Source organism: Adiantum capillus-veneris, chromosome 20 (assembly GCF_014529385.1).
Source record: "Adiantum capillus-veneris isolate H3 chromosome 20, ASM1452938v2, whole genome shotgun sequence".
In the NCBI taxonomy this organism is placed as follows: Eukaryota; Viridiplantae; Streptophyta; class Polypodiopsida; order Polypodiales; family Pteridaceae; genus Adiantum; species Adiantum capillus-veneris.
The window spans coordinates 141,860,620-141,886,464 of record NC_140950.1 but is presented as its reverse complement, the minus strand read 5'-3'; the positions used below and the strand labels follow the sequence as shown (position 1 = coordinate 141,886,464).

Here is a 25,845-nt window from a genome sequence, read left to right as displayed (position 1 = left end):
AAGAGGGGAGTCGCTCCACTCCTTTGTCAACAGATGCCTCGATTTTGATACTAAAGTCACTGATGTCTCTTTGAGCTTCAGGGATACTGAGAGCTGACAGTATTCTGCTGGATGACTTTATGAAATGGAATTCCTGATTATGATACTGATTTGTTCTTGACTTCTTGTGAGTGCAGGAACTGATAGCCGAAATGACTGCAGCATTTTGGTCTGATTGATCTCGAATAGACATGGTTGCAATAGGGGTTAGTCAATCGGACATCGATGAGGTCCCGATTGGACCTAGATGTGATTGCTAGCTACATTGCCGATAAATCATGGTCTAAGATCCGAATGAATGTTGAATGTCATGTGATGTCCTGTGATGTCTGGTGATGTCCTGTGATGTCGTGTGATGTGACTGTCGATTTTGTACATGTGCTAGATGTGTGTTCCTAGTACGTAGGTACTAACAGTCAGTGTCTGCTAAGACGGTTTATGGCTTCTGTCGGTTTTGCAGGCGTAATCGCGGTCGATTACAATGCTTTCAAGAGGGGGGTATGTCACAAAGTGATGACGTGGCGGACAGCAGAAACCCTAATTTCTGCCAGAAACCCTAAAATTCCTGCAAACCCTAATTTTTGTCAAAAACCCTAAATTCCGGAAATCGCGGAGGCGGATTATTATTATTATTTTTTTTTTTGTGGAAAATGATGAGCGACGCGAATTTTGCTTTTGCTTTTTTTTAATAAAAAAAAAGAGAAAAGACTCTCTAAGAGAGAGAGAGAACTGATGCTTTTGATTTTAAAAGCTTTTGGGGCTCTGCTTTTGGGCATCCCTTGTAACCTTTAAATTAGTGGTGAGGGCCTCACTTCTCAGAGCATCTGGACGCAGAGTCTGAGAGTGAAACCCTAACCGCTCTCTTGTACTTTGATGATTGATTAATACAAAAAGAAATACCGAAAGGGGCGCCAGTCTTTGGGGCCAATATCTCTAGGCACGGAACTCCGCCGGGCCAGTGCAAATCTATTGTGATCTGTGAATTGTTTTGAAGTGGTTATTTGGTGCTGTCGCGGTTGATTCTTAACTTGGAGTGTCCAAGTTTGTTACAACTAGGCTGGACAAGACCCTTTTCCAAGAGGTCTTTCATTGGGTTCATAATCTTTTCATTTTGTACTCGGCTCACACGATAAGGTGGCCGATTCGGTGTCGTGCTTCCAGGTATCAGATCGATGGTTTGATCTTCACGCCCTTTGAAAAGCAATCGGCATGAGTGTGGAGAAAAATCTTGGCGTTCTTTTGATCAGGTCAAAACATATTTAACCTTTATCCAGCGTTCAGTTCTCTCCCAAAAGAATGAGTAAGAAACTAAAGTTCGTCAAGTACAACTCTAAGCCCTTCATTTATCAAAGTCGCTTTCTCGGCCCGGTAGTCAACTACGGCGTAGTTCTTGTGGTACCAAGGGATCCTGAGTAGAGCGTCACTCGCGTGCCCTAAACACCCTTGTCATTGCAAACAAAGTTTGCCAATGCTCGGTGTAATGGCAACATCCCATCCGGGTGCCAGTCGAACTACCTCTACCTGTGGCGTCAGTCTGTCGGGCGTAATTCCAAATCGAGCCGCCAATTCCAAGTGAAAAGAAGTTGGCCTTGGCTCCTTCAAAAGAGCTTCCTGATCCTTCACTTTGCCCCAAAAGCGGCAAAGTTTGTACTTTCATTCATTAGATTCGGTGCAGGTCCCACGCCATGTGGTACCAATTCTGCTTTTCTATCTGCCTTTTATGCCACATTCCTCAGCTGCTGTCGAACTCTCAGACCTGTCGTCGTCGTTATCATTCTGTTCTTTTTGTGCCTTATTAGGGCACTTCGCGGAGATATGTCCCTGTTCCCCGCATACAAAGCACTTCCCCTCTCTGATGAAGCGAGCTCTCTCCTCAGGAGTAAGCTTTGGTCCTGCATCATTTTTTTCTCTGGGTTGCTCTTTTTCTTTCTACTTTCATTCCCAGAAGTCTGTTCGGCTCGTTGTGTCATGGCCTCATCTATGGGGTAGGTTAGACTGCCAGAGTGAATGGCAAAGCCCCGCTTCACATGACTCATCAACTCCTGAATAGAAGCTGACTTCTGTTCCAAGCAGTGATCTCGGATCTCTGTAGGTAGACCCAAGGTAAACCGCTCAATCTGTTCTTTGAACGAGATCTTCTTGAATGAAGAGGCGGGTAGAAAAGAGCTCCAGAATCTTTCACAATAAGCATTGATTGTATCTTTCTTGGTCATCCGAAGATGGTTCCAAGCAGCTTGTACATCTCGTTCATATTCTTGCGTCAACCAAGAAGAAATAAAAAGCTTCTTAAATTTCAGCCATTTAACTGGCGCACTCTTGTTAAAAGAAGAGTGGACCACCAAGTACGAGCATTCCCCTTAAGGTAAGAGGTAGCTCTCCGAATCTTGGAGTGCTCTGAATAGCATCCTCCCGCGAAAGCGATATCAAACTGCTGTATAAAAGACAAAGCCTTCGACGCATCTAAGTATCTTGAAAAGTATCAAACTTGATCGAGTGGCCACCTTCCTTAAACTCTCGGACTTTCTTGCTTTTATCTTCGAGAAAGTCATACTCGTTGGCTGTGTAAAAATTCTTCTTGTTCGCATAAAACTTTCCGTCATCGGAATCTGAGCTGTCTGTAGACGAGTCCTCAGTAGAACTGTCAGTCTCTGGGCGAGATGTAGCCTTCTTTGCCTTTTTTCTTGCCCTTTCCGAAGCTTTGTTTCTTGCTTCGCTTTTTACCTTTTCTGTCTTCTTCGCTCGAATCCGAGGAGCTAGAAGAACTATCAGAAGAAGAAGAAGAACTGGGTACTCCTTCAAATCGAACACGCTTCTTCTGTTTCTTTGCTTCTGTTTCTTTGCCTTGTGGAAAGCCAGTGCTTTTCTTCTGCCCTTTGCCGTGCTTTTTGGCTTTCTTTTGCGTGTCAAAAAGCTGAGCAATCCGTGCATCAACCACGTTCTCCAGTTACTTCTCCGTATATTTTCTTGGAGGCAGAAGGTTTATTGAGAGCGGGTTTCGGGAGTGGTGTTGTGGTTCTCTGCCACTCTATTTGTACCTCTTCCAAAGAGGTCTGGTTCATATATTTTGCCATCTTCGGGTCCTTGGCAAAATTGAGCATCATCTTTGTTGCATCGCCGATCAACTGGCGACGCTCCATCTCTCGCCGCTCCGCCTAAGCAGGCCAAGGCAGGCCGTACTCTCTGCCGGAATCTTCGTTGTGATCCCTGCCCGCATCTCCAGATGTAGAGGGAGTGGACTGACCATTGCCTGAAGCCATAGGTGCTGTGGAAAAAAAATTCGGGGATCGGATTTCCTGTAGAAGAGAAATCGGCCGTGCTTTGATACCACTGTAACAGACTTGGACACTCCAAGTCAAAAATCAATCGCGACAGCACCAAATAACCACTTCAAAACAATTCACAGATCACAATAGATTTGCACTGGCCCGACGGAGGTCCGTGCCTAGAGATATTGGCCCCAAAGACTGGTGCGCCTTTCGGTATTTCTTTTTATATTAATCAGTTCAAAGTACAAGAGAGTGGCTGGGGTTTTTCTCAGACTGTGCCTCTAGATGCTCTGAGAAGTGAGGCCCTCACCACTAATTTAAAGGTTACAAGGGATGCCCAAAAGCAGAGCCCCAAAAGCTTCAAATCAAAAGCAATTGCTCTCTCTCTCTCACAAAGAATCAAAACTTGAAAGAAGAAGCATTCTCTCTCTCTTTCTCATATTGTAGAGAAAAAGAAAAATTTGCGTCGCTCATCATTTTTCCAAAAAAAAAAAAAAAGCCTCTGCGATGTTCGGAAATTAGGGTTTGCAGGAATTTTAGGGTTTCTAGCAGAAATTAGGGTTTCTGCTGTCCGTAGCCACGTCATCACTTTGTGACATGGTCCCCCCCCCATAAAGAGATTATCTTTATTACTAAGGGAGAATCTTTACAAGCACAAGAACTGGGCAATAGCCCGTCCTCTATTCTTTCTTTTCTGATTCTGACTGAGAGAGTGCGAAAGCTACTCTCTGAATACTGAGAGGATTTTCCCTCTACTATGAGATTTTGGGAAGCTCTAAAAAACGAGAGTCTATCTTCCACAAAACTCAACGGAAGCTCTCTAAAATGAGAGTCTACCTTCCGCTAACTGTGTCCCTTTATGCATAATCATTCTTGCAACAAAAACAAGGAAGAAACACACAAAATGCACGCACACATGCTTGCTGTAATTTTCTGCACATAACCTGAAAATGTTACCTGAGCACCTTCCAAAGCCGAAATAGAGACCTTTTCCGCGATGGAATTGCTCGAAACTTTGTGTACGCGTAGTGTAGGTAGAGAAGAACTAGATTCTATATGTATTTTGCTGAAATTCACCCTAAAGGAGGTGATTAAGGACTGAAAACAGAGAATTTACAGCCACCACACTCTACAAAGAGAGTGTCTGTTGCAACTTCTCGTGATGAAACTTCACCAAAAGCTGGCTATGGCTATGAGAACCCTTGTTCTAGACAATGGGAGCACGAGGCCACCACATATGTCGCAAGGGGCTGCTCTCAAGCTTCCATGGAGGGCTCCAATGCGTAGAGTATACTCACAATAGGGGGGGTAGGAGCACTGGGGTAGGAGCACTGCCAGCACTGAGAAGTGGGGGAGGGGGGCCTCTTATCAAGCCAGCAAGAAGAGGAGGCGCTAGGAAGAGAGAGAGAGAGTGAGAGTGAGAGTCAGAGGGTTAGTTTGCATCGGTAAGTGTGCCACTTGGCACACTTAATAACTTAAAAAAACCCTTCAACTTTCACTTTTAAAAGTTCACAAACTATTAATGAAATGTGCAAATTGAACCACAACTGCCATAGTTAACAGGAACGGGAAACCGGAACGGGAACGCGGAACGGGAACGCCGAACAAAATGCCATTCCTTGTTACGGGTACTCACGTTTGAAACACGGAATGGGGATCCGGAACGGGAACTTGGAATGGGAACGGGGAACGGAGACATGAAAACGGCCATTCCCTTTTACTATTACAACTGTACACATAGATGCAACCATTGAAATTGTTAGCTGCTCCCTAGCGCAATGCCGTACCGACATTGCTCTGGCATTACTTGTTCGCACTTGTCCGGTCATTTGGTCCGGCATAAACAATTTAAAAATACTTTAACTAACTTATCCTAAGGCCGTAAAATAATTCAGGCCTTAGGGTTATTATTCTAAGGACCCCATCTCATTCCTGTGCTTGCACTAGCGCGCATATTTTTATGAGCCTGAAATCTGAGGCTACTATCTACCCCTTCATTGAAGACCCGATTTCCCAATCACTAGGGCTTCAGGGTATTTTATGCTAGGGTCTCCTTGAGGTGCACTGGCCCAAACTTGGGCGCACCTGAGGCCCCAGAACTGCTAGATCTATTCTGATGTGTGCACAACTAATTAGGTAATTCTTTTCTCGTAAATACATTAATTATTTACAAAGTCTGACATAGTTACAATATGAGCAAGTAGTATCCCCTTGCAGTGCTAGCTGTTGGGCAGACTCAAGAGCTAAGGGAGCATATCTGTGTCTAGGGAGGTTCCATAAACTAGTGAGTGCCTCAACCACGAGTGAAGATGTAGCCAGCTTTGCTCTAACAATCTCATGTGGTACTGAAGCCTTAGCTCTAATCATCCGAGAGATCATAGAAACCAAAGGTCTTTCCATACATCTCTATCCATCAATGCTACTAGATGTGTTGTGGTGGTCTACTTGAGGTTTCCATATCTGGACTCCATAAAGCATAGCTGATGTCACTAAGTATCAAAGAGTCATAGCTTTGTTTGAGGTTCCTGGAGCTTAACCTGTAAACACATTCTCTCTAATCTGCCCAGGGCAGCATAAGCTCTGGTCAATCTAGTCTCAACTGCTCTCCTTAATGAAAACACTGGCCCACTGAAGAGCATCCCAAGGTAAGTTTATGCATATGTATACTCCACTAGCTCTTAGCCATAAGAAAATGTGGGTGCTGATCTCCTAACCCACTGTGGTGTGGTATCAAATACCATAACCTTGGTTTTGCCAAGGTTGATAGACAACCCATTATCGTGGGCAAACACATGTAAAGCATCTAAGTGATGCTGCAACGCCTCTGGGGAATTAGAAATTAAAACAATATTATCAACATATAACAACGGAATCCACAGCAAACTGAACTCCTCTGCCACCTCCCCTCTCAATGTAATTAGAAACCTCATCTACATACATGCCAAAGAGCGTTGGAGATAGCGGGCATCCCTGCTTCACCCTAATAGTGGAGTCAACTACATCAGATAATTTCTCCGGGTGCGAACTTATCCTCTCATTGATCTGTAGAGTGCCATAATCCCTCCAATAAGCTTTGTGGGTACCCCCGTCTCCTTTAATTTGCGCATCAACCTGTCTCTAGGCAGTGTGAAATGCTTTGCGAAAATGCACAAAGCTACAATAAATCCTTCTTCCATGTGGTCTATCCTCCTCAATAATAGCTCTAAGCGTCAGAATGTGATCGACTAGAAAACCCCCGCCGAAAACATGCCCGTCCGATTGCTCACATGCCGGCTTTCTTTGACCATCTGCTCAACTGTTGCTGAAGAATAGATGTATACAACCGTACCAATGTGTGCCCAATCGTAATAGTAGGATAGTTCCCGGGCTCCATATGGTCCTAGGAAGGTTCGTGAAAGCGAGGGAGTCTGCCATTTGGCTCAAGTTAATTTTCTGGTGGGTGAGGTCACCTTTTTTGATATTGTCTCGTGTTACACCAAGCACTGGCCTCATCTCGTGACTATCTAACACGGGCAAGGGGGATGTGATCAAGGGTGAGAATCATTCAACACATGCGTCTAGAAAGGAGGAGCGTTGATTTTGACGAAATGCGAAAAAAGTAATCTCGGGTAAGAAAAGTCATTTCAGGTATAAAAAGTAATCTCGGGTGGAGGGGCAGTGAAATGTTTTTCTATGTATTTAGTATGAAAAAGAGAGGTAGACGCAATCATTCGCAAGAAATCTTGTAGATTCTTATTAAATATCATATCTTAAATCCTTGGATTCTTACTATGATAAATATCATGTAGCTCATGTAATGGCTTGTCTTTCATAAATTTTTGCAAGACATAGAAAAGTAATCTTGGGTACGCGAGATCACCTTGTCAGTACCTAAGATTACTTTGCTAGGACTTTTGTGGTGCAATCTGATAAAAAATAATCTCGTGTACGGGAGATTACTTCGCCAGGTATTTCATGGTATATTTAAAAAAAAAGTAATCTCAAGTATCTGAGATTACCTCGCTAGATACAACATAATGTCAGATAAAGCATATCTTGTCAACTATCTAAGTGCCAAGAGAAACTTTAATGAATTGACATAACATATCAAGAGATACTTAATGACTTTTCACTGTAGAAAAGTATGAAAAAATTTCATATATAAGAAACCACACAAAACATTAAAATAATTAAATATATGATACTTCGATAGTATCAATGTAACAACTTGTACGGATATTTTTCAACTCTTCTTTTATCATTTCATTAAAGCCGTAGTGTGCAGGGACTCTATACAAAAGTAATATTAATATAGAATGATTGTCTACTTTACTTACGACGACGAATCCGAAATATTAATTATGATGTGGCGTACCTCTCTACATAAGGAAAATAATCATGAATTAGGTGTATGGATAGTGAATCAGAATATAAAACAATATTTTTTTCAAACAGTAAGCCCGACAAGTGACGTATATGGCCATTGAAAAACACTATCAATGTCCAATGTGACCTGCAACAACAAAAGATTATAAAGGCAACGACAAAAACTATCAATTTAATGTAAAGTACATTATGCCATACCGATCATCAATGGGCAAAAAGATAAGGATTTGATGTACCAAATCCATCTTTTCAAAAAAGTTTATCATCGCCAAATGATAAAGTTTTGAGAGCACGCAGGAGTACCATAAGCTATCAACAAACCACACTTTGTCACATACGTCGCGGGCTAACTTTTAAACTAGATGGATGGACTTTACATCCTCCAATGCATGCTCTCAAAATCTCATCGTTTGACGATAATAAACTTTTTTGAAAAGGTTGACTAAGCACATTAAATCTTTATCTTTTTAACCATTGTTGATCGGTATGACATAATGTACTTTTCATTAGATTGCTTGTTTTTGTGGTTGCTTTGAATGATCTTTTGTTGTTGCAAGTCACATTGAACATTGATTGTGTTTTTCAATGGTCACATATGTCGTTTGTCGGGTTTATCGTTTGGGTAAAGTGCTGTTTTATATTTTGATCTACAATCCATGCACTCAATTCATGATTATTTTACTCATGTAGAGAGGTACGCCATATCATATTTGTTATGTCAGATTCGTCGTCGTAAGTAAAGTAGACAATCATTGTATATTATATATTACTCTTGTATATAGTCTTTGCACACTATGGTGAATATTGCTTTAATGAAATGATAAAAGAAGAGTTGAAAAATATCCGTACAACTTTTTACATTGACACTATCGATGTATCATACATTTTATTTGTGTGGTTTCTCATATGTATGGATTGTATTTAAGCCTTTTTGTTTGATAATAGATACCACAACCACATGGATATGAATGTGAATTTTATGTCATGGCAGCTATGAGGTATCTAATCATGGGAGCTCTAGAGTACAAAAGATCAAGAAATTGAGAAAAAAGTGGTTCACACATGAAGACGTAGAGAAGCTCAAAGAGGACCTTTAAGGATGGATACGCTCCATGCTAACATAGCACGCGCCGCCTCATCTCTACCTAATAAAATTAGCAATCCATTTGTACTTATGACGATAGTCTACTTTGATCTCCACTTTTCTACTTATGACAATGATCTACCTTGATCTCTACTTTTGTACTTATGACAATGATCTGTTTCGATCTCCACTTTTGTACTTATAACAAGGGTCTACATTGATTTCACTACTTGTAAAGTTCAAGGATTCTTCTTTGAATATGAGTACTCTGTGATTTAGGTAGAGTAGAGTACTTTGTGAGTACTCTACCTAAATAAAATTAGCACATAAACAATCCATTTGTAGTCATAACAATGGTCTATTTTGATCTCCACTTTTGTACGTATGCATTGTCATCCTTGATCTCTACTTTTGTACTTGTCTGTTTTGATTTTCACTTTTGTACTTATGACAATGGTCTACATTGATTTCATTGTTTGTAAAGCTTATGAGTACTCTGTGATTCTTCCTTAAATTTTCTAATGCTTTTCTACTATCAAAAGTCATTGAAGTATCTCTTAATATGTTATGTCAATTCGTTGAAGTTTCTCTTGGTAATCACTTAGATAGTCGACAAGGTATGTTGTATCTAACATTACGTTGTACCTGGCGAGGTAATCTCGGGTACTTGAGATTACTTTTTAAGAAAATGTACCATGGAGTACATGGCAAAGTAATCTCGGGACAGATTGCACCACAAAAGTTCTGGCGAAGTAATCTCGGGTATTGACAAGCCAGTACAAAAGCTACATGATACTTGTCACGGTTAGAATCCGAGGATTTAAGATATGATATCTGATGAGAATCTACAAATTTCTTGCAAATGATTGCCCCTCTTCTCTTTTTTATACTAGATACATAGAGAAACATTTCACTGCCCCTCTACCCAAGATTACTTTTTTTGCATTTCGTCAAAATCAACGATCCTCCTTTGTAGATATATGTGTTGAATGATTCTCACCCTTGATCTCATTCCCGAAGATAGTGACAAGGCTGGTCTCACTTCCAAAAAAGAGCGTGCCATGGCTCGCCCGAGCATGACAAGGACCTTAATGGTTACCAAATTTTTGATGTGGCTTTTGCTTACTTGAGTTTAGCGCTGCCTTTAAGCCTCTCCAATTCGCTGCTAGCCTCCTGCATGCAACCTCTCCTTAAAGCACTAACTACTTTTGGGTATGTCTATCATTCCATAGCCCTCACACTTGTTCTGTGTGTTGGTACTTTAGCAGCTTTCTCATGCATGTATGTGTCAAGGCTGTGGCCTTTCCTTTGAGAAGTTGAAACACCCCTTCCCTTATGAAGAAGGTAGGTGCTTTCACGTTTTGCAAGCTCCTTTTGAACTTACACTCAGCTCACGCTCGTAGTGGTTAGCGAGAGAGAGAGAGAGAGAGAGAGAGAGAGAGAGAGAGACCGTTGTGTTACTTCTCTGGAGTCGATATTTTCGACACTTTCGACTAGTATCTTTTGTCAAAATATACAGCAGCATCGGATGCCACAATGGCTACTCCTTCACCTTTCACCAGGACGTACGAGCTAGCATTGAGTCAACCATCTGATACTATTTGGGACGTACTTTTGTTGGGTGCATGGTCGTACACACCACGATTTGTGAGTGGCTTCAGTCTGCACTTGGTGTTTTCGAGGGGAGCATTTTGGAGCTCATCGTGCTCGACCGTGGTATCTTTTTGGTATAGCTTTCGGACGAGAGGCTGTTCCGAGTCTCTTTTTAGTCACTCTCCTATTGTGGCTTGGCCCATTTGTTGGTAGAGCGCTAGACACTAGACTTTACATTGAGGAGTTTGATCGCCAATAGTGGATCCCTCGATTTATAGTCACTCTCTCCTTTCTATCACTTTCGATATGTCTCTCTGTTTCTCTTACTGGCGTAGCCGCTTGGTGGGGCGTAGTTATATTAGGCTCACTGGCTACGAAGATTGGCTCGCCCTAGATACAAGTGTATGCCCCTAATACTCATTTTTCGGACACAGTTCAACTTTGAGATCTCACTACAGGCTGGTTTTATTTGTAGCGCTTGGTGGTCACTGGTTGCTCGGATGAGTGCCTTAAATGCCATGATTTTGGGCACATCGTGAGAGACTGCCCTACCTAGCCTCCTCCTCGTCCTGAGGCCTAGCACCCCCCACCTCAAGGAGCTACGTAGGGTTGGTAGAGAGGTACTCACTGTCAATACTTTTTGTCGTCGTACTACGTCCCCGATTGCTTCCTCAAGTTTCAACTACTCCGTTGGACAATGTTAAAAGATAAGAGAAGGAGAGAGCTTGAGCTCTTGCAAGGGCACACATACACAGAGATGGAGGAAAGCTTTTTTCTTCTTCTTCTTCACTAACTCAAGATAAAAAGTTTTATTTTTATCCGACACACCAGAGGGCCCACAGGCGGAGGTAGACACTAGCTCAAGATAAAAAGATTACGATGCATAAAAAGGGAAAGTATAACATAAGGGGAAACTAGTACAATGGTTTAGTGTGAACTGCTAGTGAGTGAGCTGGATGGAAAAGTGTGCCATCACTCTAATAGGTAGACCGAGTTGATGTAGTTCAGTTGTAGTATGTATCACTGATGAAGATATGCGTATCCACAAAGGTGCACCAGTGATGATGACTGCCGGGGATAGTCATCTAGTAGTAGTGTTGAGCTTGACACCTCTCAACACTTTTACTCAAGCTTAACGCCATCTCCGTATGCCAGGCATCGCTCGAAACTGCCGCAACTTTCTACGCTCTAAGGGCTTTGGTCATCTGTCGCCATGTATGTAAGGTCAATGTCGCCTGTGAAGATCCTTTCTTTGATGAAGTGGTAATGCACCTCAATGTGCTTCGTTCTCACGTTAAACACTGAGTTTCGAACCAATTGTATGCTGCTAAAGTTTTCACAATAGATGACAACCAGCCTCTGTACTTGTAGTCCAAAGTCCGGAAGTAGCAATCCCAATCATGATACCGCACATGCCGCCACTGCAGCACCCGTGCACTCTACCTTTGTACTCGATAGAGCAACCGCATGTTGCTTTTTGCTACTTTATTTGATAGTAGTACTTCCAAGCGAAAATATGGATCCATTGATAGACGTGCGATCATATGTGCTACCAGCCAAATCCACATCTATCTAACCATAGAGCTGCAACTCAACATCGGTCCTATAAAAGAGTGCATTATTCAAAGTAGCACTCACATAGTGCAATGAGCGACTCACTGCATCTTAGTGTGGCATCTTGGGAGATTGCATAAATTGACTCACCAATCTAACTGTGTAACTCAAGTGTAAACTTGAGATAGTCAAGTAAATCAAACTATCCACAATCTTCTTGTCAATGCTAGTATTCTCAAGTATTTGGCCTACATAATTCCCCAACTTCAAATTCTGATCCAAGGGCATTTCAATAGGCTTACAATAAGCCATAATATACTTTATCAACATATCTAAAGCATATTGTCTTTGTGACCAGCATACACCCTTTTGTGTGCGAATAATCTCAATGCCCAAAAAGTAACACAAATCTTTCAAATCTTTTATCCCAAATTCTTATATAAGTAGGGTTCATATATCCTCTTTTTCAGCTACATTATCAGCTTCAACAATCAAGTCATCCATAGATGCATATCACTATATTTCCTGCTTCATTCTTCTGCATATACAATGAATTATTTGCATCAAACATCTCAAAGCCCAAAGAGAGAAGGAATGCCACACAATCCTTTTATACCAAGCTCTAGGTGCTTCCTTCAGCCCATATAAGTCTTTCTTTAACCTGCATACAAGATCACGTAGCCTCATATTCACATAACCCTGTGACTGCTTCATAAAGACAATCTTCTCCAAGATGCCATTCAAGAAAACATTCTTTACATCCATTTGTTTCAACACCCATCCTAAAACTGTAGCCACTGCAATAAACAAACAGACGGTAGCCATCTTATTTACAGGGCTGAATGTCTCCTCATAATCAATCCCATACACAAGCCTTGCTTTGTACCTAATCACATTGCCATCAACATTGTGCTTTATTTTGTAGATTCTTCCCCTTTAATAATGGTACCAACTCCCATGTTCCATTTGTATCAAGGACAGACACCTCATCATCCATAGCTTGTTGCCGTTTTTCATCTTTAATAGCATCCTCAAAACAAGTGGGTTCTACCTCCTTCGTAATCTTTGTTATATATGCACAATTGCGAGCTACATAATTGTCATAAGTCAGCTTGTGCGCAGGATTTCTTACTCTCTCAGATTTTCATAGTCAATGATCACTTCCAGGTAGCTTATTTCATGCTTGCATCCTTCTTGCACTCGGAGTTTGCCAAACTTCTCATCTAAACTCTGCTTTGAACCAATGTTATCACCATCATCATGACGTACACTCAAATTTGGCAGCTTAGGGACATTATCAATTTTTTCGTTTCCTTTTCTTGATACATTTGAAAAGTTAGTAAAACTCACTCTTTTATGCAACCTGCTACTCTATGGCTTCTCACCATGACTTGCACTAAGTGACCCTTGCGGGCCACTCAAAACTTGTGACTAGGCACTTGTATTTTTGTAGACACTGTCACAAAGTGATGATGTGGCGGACAGCAGAAACCCTAATTTCCAGAAATCGCGGAGGCCTTTAAAAAAAATTAAAAATAATTTAAATGACGAGCGATGCGAATCTTGCCTTTTCTCGACGCCATGAGAAAGAGAGAGAACTTGTTTAAAAAAAAAAAAAGAGACTCTCTAAGAGAGAGAGAGAACTGATGCTTTTTATTTTTTAAAAGCTTTTGGGGCTCTGCTTTTGGGCATCCCTTGTAACCTTTGAGAAAGAGAGAGAACTTGTTTTTTTTAAAAAAAAAGAGACTCTCTAAGAGAGAGAGAGAACTGATGCTTTTTATTTTTTAAAAGCTTTTGGGGCTCTGCTTTTGGGCATCCCTTGTAACCTTTAAATTAGTGGGGAGGGCCTCACTTCTCAGAGCATCTAGACGCACAGTCTGAGAGAAACCCTAGCCACTCTCTTGTACTTTGAACTGATTAATATAAAAAGAAATACCGAAAGGCGCACCAGTCTTTGGGGCCAATATCTCTAGGCACGGACCTCCGTCGGGCCAATGCAAATCTATTGTGATCTGTGAATTGTTTTGAAGTGGTTATTTGGTGCTGTCGCGATTGATTTTTGACTTGGAGTGTCCAAGTCTGTTATAGTGGTATCAGAGCACGGTTGATTTCTCTTCTACGGGAAATCCGATCCCCGAATTTTTTTTCCCGCGGCACCTATGGCTTCGGGCAATGATCAGTTGACTCCCTCTGCATCTGGAGATGCGGGCAGGGATCACAACGAAGATTCCGGCAGAGAGTATGGCCCGCCTTGGCCTACTTAGGTGGAGCGGCGAGAGATGGAGCGTCGCCAATTGATCGGCGATGCAACAAAGATGATGCTCAATTTTGCCAAGGACCCGAAGATGGCAAAATATATGAACCAGACCTCTTTGGAAGAGGTACAGATGGAGTGGCAGAGAATCACAACACCACTCCCGAAACCCGCTCTCAAGAAACCTTCTACCTCCAAGAAAATATACGGAGAAGGAACTGGAGAACGTGGTTGATGCACGGATTGCTCAGCTTTTTGACGCGCAAAAGAAAGCCAAAAAGCACGGAAAAAAGCAGAAGAAAAGCGCTGACTTTCCAGGTTATTTGGGTCGTCAGTCGACTTTTGACAAGGCAAAGAAACAGAAGAAGCGTGTTCGATTTGAAGGACTACCTAGTTCTTCTTCTTCTTCTTCTTCTGATAGTTCTTCTAGCTCCTCGGATTCGAGCGAAGAAGACAGAAAAGGTAAAAAGCGAAGCAAGAAACAAAGCTTCGGAAAGGGCAAGAAAAAAGGCAAAGAAGGCTACATCTCGCCCAGAGACTGACAGTTCTAATGAGGACTCGTCTACAGATAGCTTAGATTCGGATGACGGAAAGTTTTATGCGAACAAGAAGAATTTTTACACAGCCAACGAGTATGACTTTCTCGAAGATAAAAGCAAGAAAGTCCGAGAGTTTAAGGAAGGAGGCCACTCGATCAAGTTTGATACTTTTCAGGATACTCAGATGCTTTGAAGGCTTTGTCTTTTATACAGCAGTTTGACATCGCTTTCACGGGAGGACGCTATTCAGAGCACTCCAAGATTCGGAGAGCTACCACTTACCTTAAGGGGAATGCTCGTACTTTGTGGTCCACGCTTCTTTTAACAAGAGTGCGCCAGTTAAATGGCTGAAATTTAAGAAGCTTTTTATTTCTTCTTGGTTGACTCAAGAATATGAACGAGATGTACGAGCTGCTTGGAACCATCCTCGGATGACCAAGAAAGATACAATCAATGCTTATTGTGAAAGATTCTAGAGCTCTTTTTGTCACCAGCGTGTGACTACTATCTATCCTTTTTGTTGATTTCTTTCTTATTATCTATTTACTTTCACTTTTTGGAAACACCCCTCGGGAAATCTAACTGCCCTGCATTGCATAGCTAGTGTGGAACTGTCCATAGGGAGTCCAGGCCTGAGGGCAAGAGAGCACTAAGGTTGGACAAAGACTATGGCTAGCCAAAGTGGGGTCATTGACTAGCCAAAGTGGAATCCTTTGCTACATAGGCTACATTTCAATTCTGGGTGTGGCTGCAATGTACAAAGGGGGTCAGATGTCCTAGAAAGATACAATGGCAGCATCTCCTAAAATTTAGGGAACTGCTATTTTGGGACCTGAAAATGTGTTTGCGTCATTACCTCCGGAATGACAAGGAGAACATTTTCTTACTTTGCCGTGAAGTCAACTGGGCAACCGGTTGGGAGATTTTTAGGCGGCAACCCCGAAACGGGAAAATGCTTGTAAATGTGCCAAGTGGCACATTCTGGTGCACTTTCCTCATGCAAGAGAAGGTGGCGCTGAATTTTAAGCTGGGAGAGGCTCATTTGCAGATTTTGTCACAAGTTAAGAGCTATGGAGTGCTTCCTTTCCCTCCTATGTACAGTGCGGTGCCAGGAGTGATGCCTTGCACGCTACGCATTGCCCTCTCTCTCCCCTATGGCAGTATGTTATGCCCCTCTAGTGGGCTTTTCATTTGACCAATGTACAGTTGTGTGGGTTCATGCGCGATTGCCGAGGCAAGAGCCTCTTGTACAGGTACTGGATTAGCTAGCGGCTAATCCCCCGCAGGTACAGGTGAATTCGGAGAGTTTTCACGCCAGAAATCTCGTCCGATTCAAAGGGCAAGTATCCCTACAGGTGCGGGAGCTCGAGGACTTGCTACGGATGCGACCGGCACGCGAAACGGAGCCCGAAACAGTAAATTACAGCTTGTTGTGTATTTTTGCAGGTTTAGGGTTTTGGCCCTAAATGGTCCTAATACCCCCAGGAGATTCGGGGACGCGAGGGGACCGTTGTACAGGTGATCTGGCGTATTTTCGGGGCTGAAAACAGAGAATTCAGTGTGCTACAGATTCTCACCAGGTTTTGCAAAGTGCCCGTATGCGTCGGGAAAGTCATTCAATGCGTGGGAATACAGACTGTGAAGGGTCCTAGTACAGTTATGCTGCCGAAATCGGGCCGGAACAGTTGAAATTCAGCCAAGTTTGTGCGGGGCAGCTTGTAGGGAACCATGGCGTTTATTCCCTCTTTTGAACAATAAAGAAATACTGAAAGGGGCGCCTAAGTTTAGGGGCCAATCTGGTGTCGGTCTTCTTATACAGGTGCATTCTAGTAGCCTGTATCCCTTTCCCCTTTGTTGTGTCTTGAAAGTACAGGTAAGGTGGGTGACAAATTAAATGGGTGAAAGCAAATAAGGTTAAGGTCTAAAGTCTACCGCCCTTTTTGAAAGTACAGGCCGGTTTCATGGTTCCATCGATGGGATTAAATCACTTTTTCCCATAGAAGTGAGCTTTGGTCAGGTTGGGCTTGAAGACACAGAGGATCATAGACCAGACACAGGAAATTGCAATCATGGCTGACAGACGAGATGATGTGACTGAAGAGGTTTCCTCTTCGCAGGGTCAACAGACACATGAAGTTGGTGAGTCTTTAGGACCACCACAGACGGATGATGATATATTCAGGACCGAGTTGGCTACTGCTGTGGCTACGTTCACACAAGTAATGCAGAACCCGAGGTTTTTAGCCTTTCTGCAACCTCCTCTTCTGTCTCAGCAAGTTGGGTCACTGGATCATATTCAAAAGCCTGTTAAGGCTCAAGCATAGGTGATTCATACTGCAGAGTCAATGGAAACACCTGTACACTTGACGCAGAACATGCAGTCTCCACAACCTGTGCCTAAGGTACAAGGACAGGTGGTTGAAATGCCAGTCTTTCAAGCTGTACCAGTTCAGCCAGCCACCTTTCAGCAGCCTATAGCCGGTTCTAATGGGCAGGGAAGCAACCTACAGGCTATGCAACAAGTCTTCCCACCACCTTCAGTACACCCTGGCTATTTTGGAGGTTGATCGGTATTCCAGAGCACGGCTGGTCATGCACCTGGAAATCAATTTTACATGCCAAGGAACAGTGTTTGGGGGTGCTCAAACGATGATGCCTAACCCTATGTATGGTGTCACGGGCATGTTGCCAGGGTTTCAGAGCACTCAGGGCCAATTTGGTATGCCACAGGCGAATTTTGGTATGGCTGGAATTACAAATCAGCAGCCAAATATGGCAGTTCCAGGTCAACTTAATTGCGGTTAGGGAACACAAATGAACCCTAACAGTGTTCCCATGTTTCAGTCACTTCCATATGACAACTTAACGCCGCTGGAGAGGCAAACTCCGTACAAAGAAGGTGGCAAAGGTGTGACATTCACGACCTTTACATGGTTTGATGACAGGAAGAAGGCTCTCTCATTCCTCCAGCAGTTTGACAAGGCCTATGCAGGGGGAAACTTTACAGAGGCTTCAAAGGTCCGCAAGGCAGCCACTTTCTTGACAAGGAATGCGGGACAATGGTGGACAACTTTATTGCTGCAAGGGCAAGCTCCGTCCACATGGATTTACTTCAAGCAGATTTTTGCAGCAGCATGGTTATCTGATGACTTTGAAGAAGATGTCATGACAGAATGGCACCAGCTTAATGCTGCCACTTTCAAGAATCTGGATGACTACAATCGGAAGTTTTGGAAAGCTCTACTTCCAGTAACTTCCTATAGGTTTGTGCCATTGATAGAACATATTGAAAAATACTGTTGTGGCCTACCCAAAGGATTGAGAAAATATTGCACGAAGACCAAAGTCACTACTTTGACACAGCTCATCGAGGTAGCAAACACTGGCAATGGTTTGCTCAAGGGAGAAGATTGTGAATTCAATACTGACGTCAAGGAAGGAACAGCCAAGAAAAATTCAGCGAAGAAGTATGTTCCTAAGGAGGCTCCGAAAGTGACTCAGGAGCCAGCCAACGCAGGGAAAGACAAAGCTACGGCTGAATCAGAAAAGGGACCAGCGAAGAAATGGAAAAGATGTTTTCCTCGCAAGTCGGAAGAGCAAAAGAAGGTCTTGAGGTCAGAAAACAAATGCTTCATCTGTGAGCAGCCTGGCCACATTGCTTACAATTGTCCTACAAAGAAAAGGCCAGCTGATTCTGAAGACAAGGAGGACAAGAAAGGAAAGAAGCCCATGGATGGTCTAGTGCCAGATATGGTGGGCGACAAGCCAAATTCAGATGCAAGTGAGCTTTGCAGAGCATGGGAAAAGGTCAGGGATCAAACAGTGCTTATCTTCTTTGATCCGGGTGCCAAAGCCAATTTCATTTCCCCAGAATTGGCTTCAAAGTTGGGAATCGGACCTGAAGAGATGGGGTATACAGCAGAGGCAGGTTTGGCATGTCTTGGTTATACAGAGGCTGTGACACCCATCATCGGAAAGTTGCGCCTACATATCCAGTCCTATGTAGATGCTGAAGAATTTTACATCATGCCACTGGACAGATGTGATGTGTTGTTAGGTATTCCTTGGTTATTTCGTGTACAGGGAATCATGGATGCCTACAACAAAAAGATCACTGTACAGAGCAGGAAAAAGACTCACATTCTTGATGTAAAGCTTAAAGGGGAGTCTATTCCCACTGTATCAGCTTTTGCTATTACTTCTGTAATGAAAAAGCATCTTTCTGCGTACTTGGTTTTTGCACGTGAAGTGTCAGATTGTGATGAATCAAATTTATCTGTGCTAGATAAAGAAAGGTCAATGTTTTTACAACAGTATAGTGACTGTTTTTCCGATTCATTACCGTCTCAATTACCGCCAGAGAGACCCGAGGACCATGCGATAGATTTGGTGCCAGGCAGTAGCCCACCAAATAAGCCTCCGTATAGGGTTAGTGCGGCTCAGCAGAAAGAGATTATGGGCCAAGTCCAAGAGTTGTTAGAAAAGGGGCTGATTCAGCCCAGTTCATCTCCATTCTGTTCTCCAGTGTTGTTGGTGCAGAAAAAAGATGGCTCATGGCGTATGTGCATCGACTACCGTGCACTGAACAAGAATACCATCAAGAATAGGTTCCCTATACCTAGAATTGATGATATTCTGGACAAATTAGAAGGAGCAACTATGTTTAGCAGGATAAATCTAAAGAGTGGGTACCATCAGATCCGCATTAGATCAGAGGATGTGCACAAGACTGCTTTTAGAACGACGTTTGGCCTTTACGAATTTTTAGTGATGCCCTTTAGTCTCACAAATGCTCCTGCTACGTTCAATAGGATGATGGACATAATTTTCCGTCCACACCCGCAGTTTGTTGTTACATTCTTTGATGACATGATAGTCTACTCAAAGAATGAAGAGGAGCATAGGCATCACTTGGCCATTGTATTCAAAGAGCTACGCAGTCATAGGTTGCTCGTCAATGCAAAGAAAAGTGAATTTTTTCTGGAAGAGATTCACTTTCTGGGACACATTGTCTCAAAGGATGGTGTCAGAATGGATCCTGCAAAAGTTGAAGCGATCAAGTCATGGCCAAATTTGAAGACGGTGCACGATGTCCGAAGCTTCTTGGGACTATGCTCCTATTACAGAAGGTTTATCCGAAATTTTGCTGAGATTGCTTCACCTTTACATGCTCTTCAAAAGAAGGCAGTCACCTTTAGATGGACACAAAGAGATTTCAGCTTTTAATCTCTTAAAGGAAAAGATGACTTCAGATCCGGTCATTGTGTTGCCAGATCTTAAGAAGTCATTTGTGGTCCAATGTGACGCCTGTGGTAGTAGCATTGGTGCAGTGCTAATGCAAGATGGCAGGGTAGTAGCCTATGAGAGCAGAATTTTGCAAGGGCCAGAGATGACCATGCAAGTCTATGAGAAAGAGTTACTGGCTGTGATTAATGCGCTCTTAAGTTGGAAACACTACCTGCTAGGTGCAGACTTTGTTGTCCAAACGGACCATCCGACCTTGCGATACTTCTTGACACAGGCAAAGTTATCTGAGAAGCATATGCGATGGGCAAATATCTTGTCCATGTTCCACTTTCAGATTGTGCATGTGGAAGGCAAGAAGAACGTTGTGGCTGATGCCTTGTCAAGGAAGCCACAAATTTCAGCTGTGTCATTCCTTGTCATCATGAACTTGATGATATGAGGGAACAATATGCAAATGATGAAGATTTTGCAAGGGTCTTCGAGCAGCTAATGGATGGACAACGTCATGAACACTATCTTCTCAAAGATGGGTTCATGATGATGCATGGCAGATTGTGTGTCACAAAGCCATTGCGACGCAAAGTTATGGAAGAGAGTCATGTCCCACCGTATGCAGGGCATCGTGGTATCGATGCTACAGTTAAAGCGGTTGAGACATTCTTCTACTGGCCTACATTGAGAAGAGATGTGGATGCCTTTGTGCGAGAATGCCTAATTTGCCAGAAGGTCAAATTTGATAGGCAAAAGGCACCAGGGTTATTGCAACCACTACCTATTCCAGATAAACCATGGGAAAGTATTGCTATGGATTTTATCTTTGATCTTCCAAGAACGTAGACAAGAAACGATGGTATTTGGACCATCATTTGCAGATTCAGCAAGCAGGCTCATTTTATTCCTGTCAAGAAGAAGATAAAGCCAGATCAGATGGCACGCTTGTTTATGAGCAATATTTTCAAGTATCATGGCATGCCACAGTCGATTGTTAGCGACCGTGATCCACGCATGACAAGTTTGTTCTGGAGAGGCTCGGTTGAGAATATGGGCACCACGCTCAAATTCTCTTCGTCATTTCATCCTCAAACAGATGGGCAGTCAGAAGAGGCAAATTCTACTGTCCTAGATCTGTTGAAGCTCTATGTGTCAGAGCATAAAGGAAAGTGGGAGCAGTATTTGCCGTTGGTGGAGTATGCATACAATAATACAGTGCATTCATCAACTGGCAAGGCACCTTTTGAGATAGTTGAAGGTGGCAAGAAAGTTCCTCCCATACTGCATACAAAGGACAAGATATTTGAAGCAGATAAGTATGTTCAGGACATGGATGAAATGTACAAGAAGGTCAAAGTGGCCTTGGAAAAGACTCAGGCAAAGCAAAAGAAAGCAGCTGATCGTCACCGTCGTGAAGTGGTATTTTCACTTGGTGATTGGGTGCTTCTACGCTTTGAAAAGGCAAGGTTAAAGAAGATGAAGGGCAAGGAAAGACTGTTTCCAAAGCTCAGCATGCGTTACTATGGGCCTTTTCAAGTGTGCGACATAATCAGTAATGTTCTATATAGGTTGAAATTGCCTGACAGTTGGAAGATTCACAATGCGTTTCATGTGAGTCTTCTCAGACCCTATGTGGGTGATGTGCCAGAAGATATGCCAGCTGAAGATCAGCCGGAAGTCAAGGAACTTGACGAGATCTTGGTCCCCGAACAGATTTTGGCACATAAAGAAAGAAAAGTGAAAGGCAAGGTTGCTAGGCGTTACTTGGTAAAGTTCAGAAACTATCCACCAATGGATGCTAAGTGGATGGAAGAAAGTGAACTTGCAGAGTCACCAACTGTGTTATCACTTTACCTTGAAGCCTTCGATCTGCAACCTACCTTGACCCCTTGAGTTTCAAAGCTACATGGATTGTCAATGTGACAATGGCTTCTGAAACAAATGATGTACATGGTATTTAAAGTGAGCTCAAATCAAGTACATGTTACATCAATGTTAGAGCTGTAGAGATTGTCAGTTTGGTAATTGCTCTTATGGAATGTCTAAAAGTTTGGTTAGTGCTATAGAAGTGAGTATTTCTTGTCAGTTTGTCAAGGATACAATAATTGCTTCTATTAAAGGGTACATGTGTAACTGCATTCTTAAACTGTCGGTTTGGGTATGCTCGAAAGTGTTACTAGGCCCAACGTGTACTAAAAGACAGTGGCAAAATGTGTGCCTACCATTTTGTCATTGGAAAGTTAGTGACTCAAAGCAATGGCAGAGTGCGAAGCTACCACTATGTCATTGGGACAGGGTTCACACGCAAGCAATACATGTGTCGACGAGGTGTTGAATCCACCAGGGTTGACAATGAGCATGTATGTGTCGTACATATGTCGACAGGTGTTGAATACATCAATGTTGACTGTCAGCATGTACGACATAGATGCAAACGAGGACGTTTGAGATTTCAAGAGGGGGGTATGTCACCAGCGTGTGACTACTATCTATCCTTTTTGTTGATTTCTTTCTTATTATCTATTTACTTTCACTTTTTGGAAACACCCCTCGGGAAATCTAACTGCCCTGCATTGCATAGCTAGTGTGGAACTGTCCATAGGGAGTCCAGGCCTGAGGGCAAGAGAGCACTAAGGTTGGACAAAGACTATGGTTAGCCAAAGTGGGGTCATTGACTAGCCAAAGTGGAATCCTTTGCTACAGAGGCCACATTCAATTCTGGGTGTGGCTGTAGTGTACAAAGGGGGTCAGATGTCCTAGAAAGATACAATGGCAGCATCTCCTAAAATTTAGGGAACTGCTATTTTGGGACCTGAAAATGTGTTTGCGTCATTACCTCCGGAATGACAAGGAGAACATTTTCTTACTCTGCCGTGAAGTCAACTGGGCAACCGGTTGGGAGATTTTTAGGCGGCAAAGTGTCCGTATGCGTCGGGAAAGTCATTCAATGCGTGGGAATACAGACTGTGAAGGGTCCTAGTACAGTTATGTTGCCGAAATCGGGCCGGAACAGTTGAAATTCAGCCAAGTTTGTGCGGGGCAGCTTGTAGGGAACCACGGCGTTTATTCCCTCTTTTGAACAATAAAGAAATACTGAAAGGGGCGCCTAAGTTTAGGGGCCAATCTGGTGTCGGTCTTCTTATACAGGTGCATTCTAGCAGCCTGTATCCCTTTCCCCTTTGTTGTGTCTTGAAAGTACAGGTAAGGTGGGCGACAAATTAAATGGGTGAAAGCAAATAAGGTTTAAGTCTAAAGTCTACCGACCTTTTTGAAAGTACAGGCCGGTTTCATGCCAATTTGGGCTTTGTTTTGGAAGGCAATTTGGGAGAACATTGGTACGTAGTTGCAGTTCTCGTCATCGTTCCACTTGCAGACTGACGGGCAATTTGAGATTGCCAATTCAATGATTTTAGATTTATTGAAGTCTTGTATCTCGGATCAGAAGACTTAATGGGAAAAGAACTTACCTTTGGTGGAATTTGCCTACAATAACACGATACACTCTTCGACGGGGAAGACGCCATGTGAGATTGTTGAAAGTGCTGCGAAGGTTCCATCCTTCTTGAGCACGAAGATTAGATATTTGAAGCGGATGAATATTCGCAAGATTTGGATATGGCTTTTGCCAAGGTTCGTGAGACTTTGCAGGGGTCTCAAGAACGACACGAAAAGGCAGTGGATCGCCATCGTCGCGACTCGAAATTGAAGGAGGATGATTGGGTGCTCTTACGTTTTGAGAAGGCACGCCTACGAAAGAAAAAGGGAAAGGAGAGGCTTTTTCCAAAGCTTAGTATGCGATACTACGGACCTTTCCAGATCACTGACAAGATAAATGATGTCTCCTTCCTATTGAAACTGCCAGATACTTGGAGGATTCACAATGCATTGCATGTGAGTCTCTTGAAACCTGTTAAGGGTGCTGTGCCTGATGATAGGGAGCCTGATGAGCAACCCGAAGTGGAAGAAAACGAGGAGATCCTTGTTCATGAACAGATTTTGGTACATAACGATACGAAGAAAGGTAAAGTCCGAAGGCGGTTCTTGGTTTAGTTCAAGAACTTTCCTGCATTTGATGCGAAGTGGATGGAGGAGGAGGACCTAGCAGCATTTTGGTCTGATTGATCTCGAATAGACATGGTTGCAATAGGGGTTAGTCAATCGGACATCGATGAGGTCCATTGCTAGCTACATTGCCGATAAATCATGGTCTAAGATCCGAATGAATGTTGAATGTCATGTGATGTCCTGTGATGTCGTGTGATGTGACTGTCGATTTTGTACATGTGCTAGATGTGTGTTCCTAGTACGTAGGTACTAACAGTCAGTGTCTGCTAAGACGGTTTATGGATTTTGTCGGTTTTGCAGGCGTAATCGCGGTCGATTACAATGCTTTCAAGAGGGATGACGTGGCGGACAATAGAAACCCTAATTTCTGCTAAAAACCCTAATTTCCGGAAATCGCGGAGGCTGATTTTTTTTAAAATTATTTTTATTTTTTTATTTATTTTTTAATGACGAGCGACGCGAATCTTGCTTTTTCTCTACGCCATGAGAAAGAGAGAGAACTTGCTTTTAAAAAAAAAAAGAGACTCTAAGAGAGAGAGAGAGAACTGATGCTTTTTATTTTTTAAAAGCTTTTGGGGCTCTGCTTTTGGGCATCCCTTGTAACCTTTAAATTAGTGGTGAGGGCCTCACTTCTCATAGCATCTGGACGCAGAGTCTGAGAGTGAAACCCTAGCCACTCTCTTGTACTTTGAACTGATTAATATAAAAAGAAATACCGAAAGGGGCGCCAGTCTTTGGGGCCAATATCTCTAGGCACGGAACTCCGCCGGGCCAGTGCAAATCTATTGTGATTTGTGAATTGTTTTGAAGTGGTTATTTGGTGCTGTCGCGATTGATTTTTGACTTGGAGTGTCCAAGTCTGTTACAGACACATTCTCTCTTATATAAGTCCCTGAATCATCCTTTACATCAACATACCAACTTGCCATTTCATAAAAAACATCATCTTTGCTTACCCTAACTTTACTCACGACAGGATTGGAACACGTAATACTCTTGCTGCTAAAGGGAATAGCAAATAAACTCACCTTTTTTTGTTTTCGGGTCAAGCTCACTTCTCCGCTCATCGGACACATACACATAAGCAATACATCCGAATACTTTAAAATGTGATACATCCGGTTTTTCACCACAACCTCACTTTTGGTGTTATATCATGCGCTGCAGTAGTAGCTATCCTATTCGTAATGTAAGCACATGTAGCAATAGCCTCAACTCAATAACAATGAGGCACGTTCTTCTCATTCATCAACGTTCTAGCAGCTTTTGGTATGTGCCTGTTCTTCCACTCAACAACACTGTTTTGCTACGGAGTATACCTGCATGAAAACTACCTTTGAATTTCATGCTTTTTCAGAAAACCATTGAGCTCATCGGAGAAGTATTTTCCTCCTCCATGTGACCTCATACAATTAACATGTTTTCCAGTCTGTTTCTCAAACATAGCTTTGAAATTCTGAAAGTGCATAAATACCTCACTATTTTGCCTTATGAAATAGACCCATACCTTGCTTGTATGGTCATCTGTCACAAACTGTTGACGTGTCAAGCCACTGAAGAACGGAGCCGACTTGCAGGTCCCGGCCAAAGGGCCTAAACTTTAAGAAGAACAAGCAATAGCAAAAGAAGTCCTACCAACTTATGGGACCTCGTCCGATGGGGCCCAAGTGACAAAGGAATTAAAAATAAAGCTGGACCCTTACTTGCGCAGATGTGATGATATGGCAGATTTCCGCAAAACGTGCTGACAGTGTTGACGTGGCAGTTGCACGGATTTCTGTGATTTACGCTGGCAGCTTTTGGACTGGATGCTTTTGAGTTTGAAGGCTTTTCATGTAAACTGCTTTT

At 42.8% G+C, this 25,845-nt stretch overlaps 1 protein-coding gene across 3 annotated transcripts in view; it reads left to right on the top strand.

Moving 5' to 3' along the window:
- LOC147433325 (isoprenylcysteine alpha-carbonyl methylesterase ICME-like) overlaps positions 1-25,845 on the top strand; it is a 68,052-nt gene that overhangs the window by 13,172 nt on the left and 29,035 nt on the right. Inside the window, exon 10 of one of the 3 annotated variants that reach the window (XM_086492929.1) lies at positions 8,662-9,137. The exons of the other annotated variants lie outside the window; for them this stretch is intronic. Within the exon in view, the coding sequence (XP_086349055.1) occupies positions 8,662-8,767 (106 nt within the window). The 3' untranslated portion in view covers positions 8,768-9,137. Of the gene's footprint in view, positions 1-8,661; positions 9,138-25,845 lie in introns of those variants that run through there. 3 annotated transcript variants of the gene reach the window in all.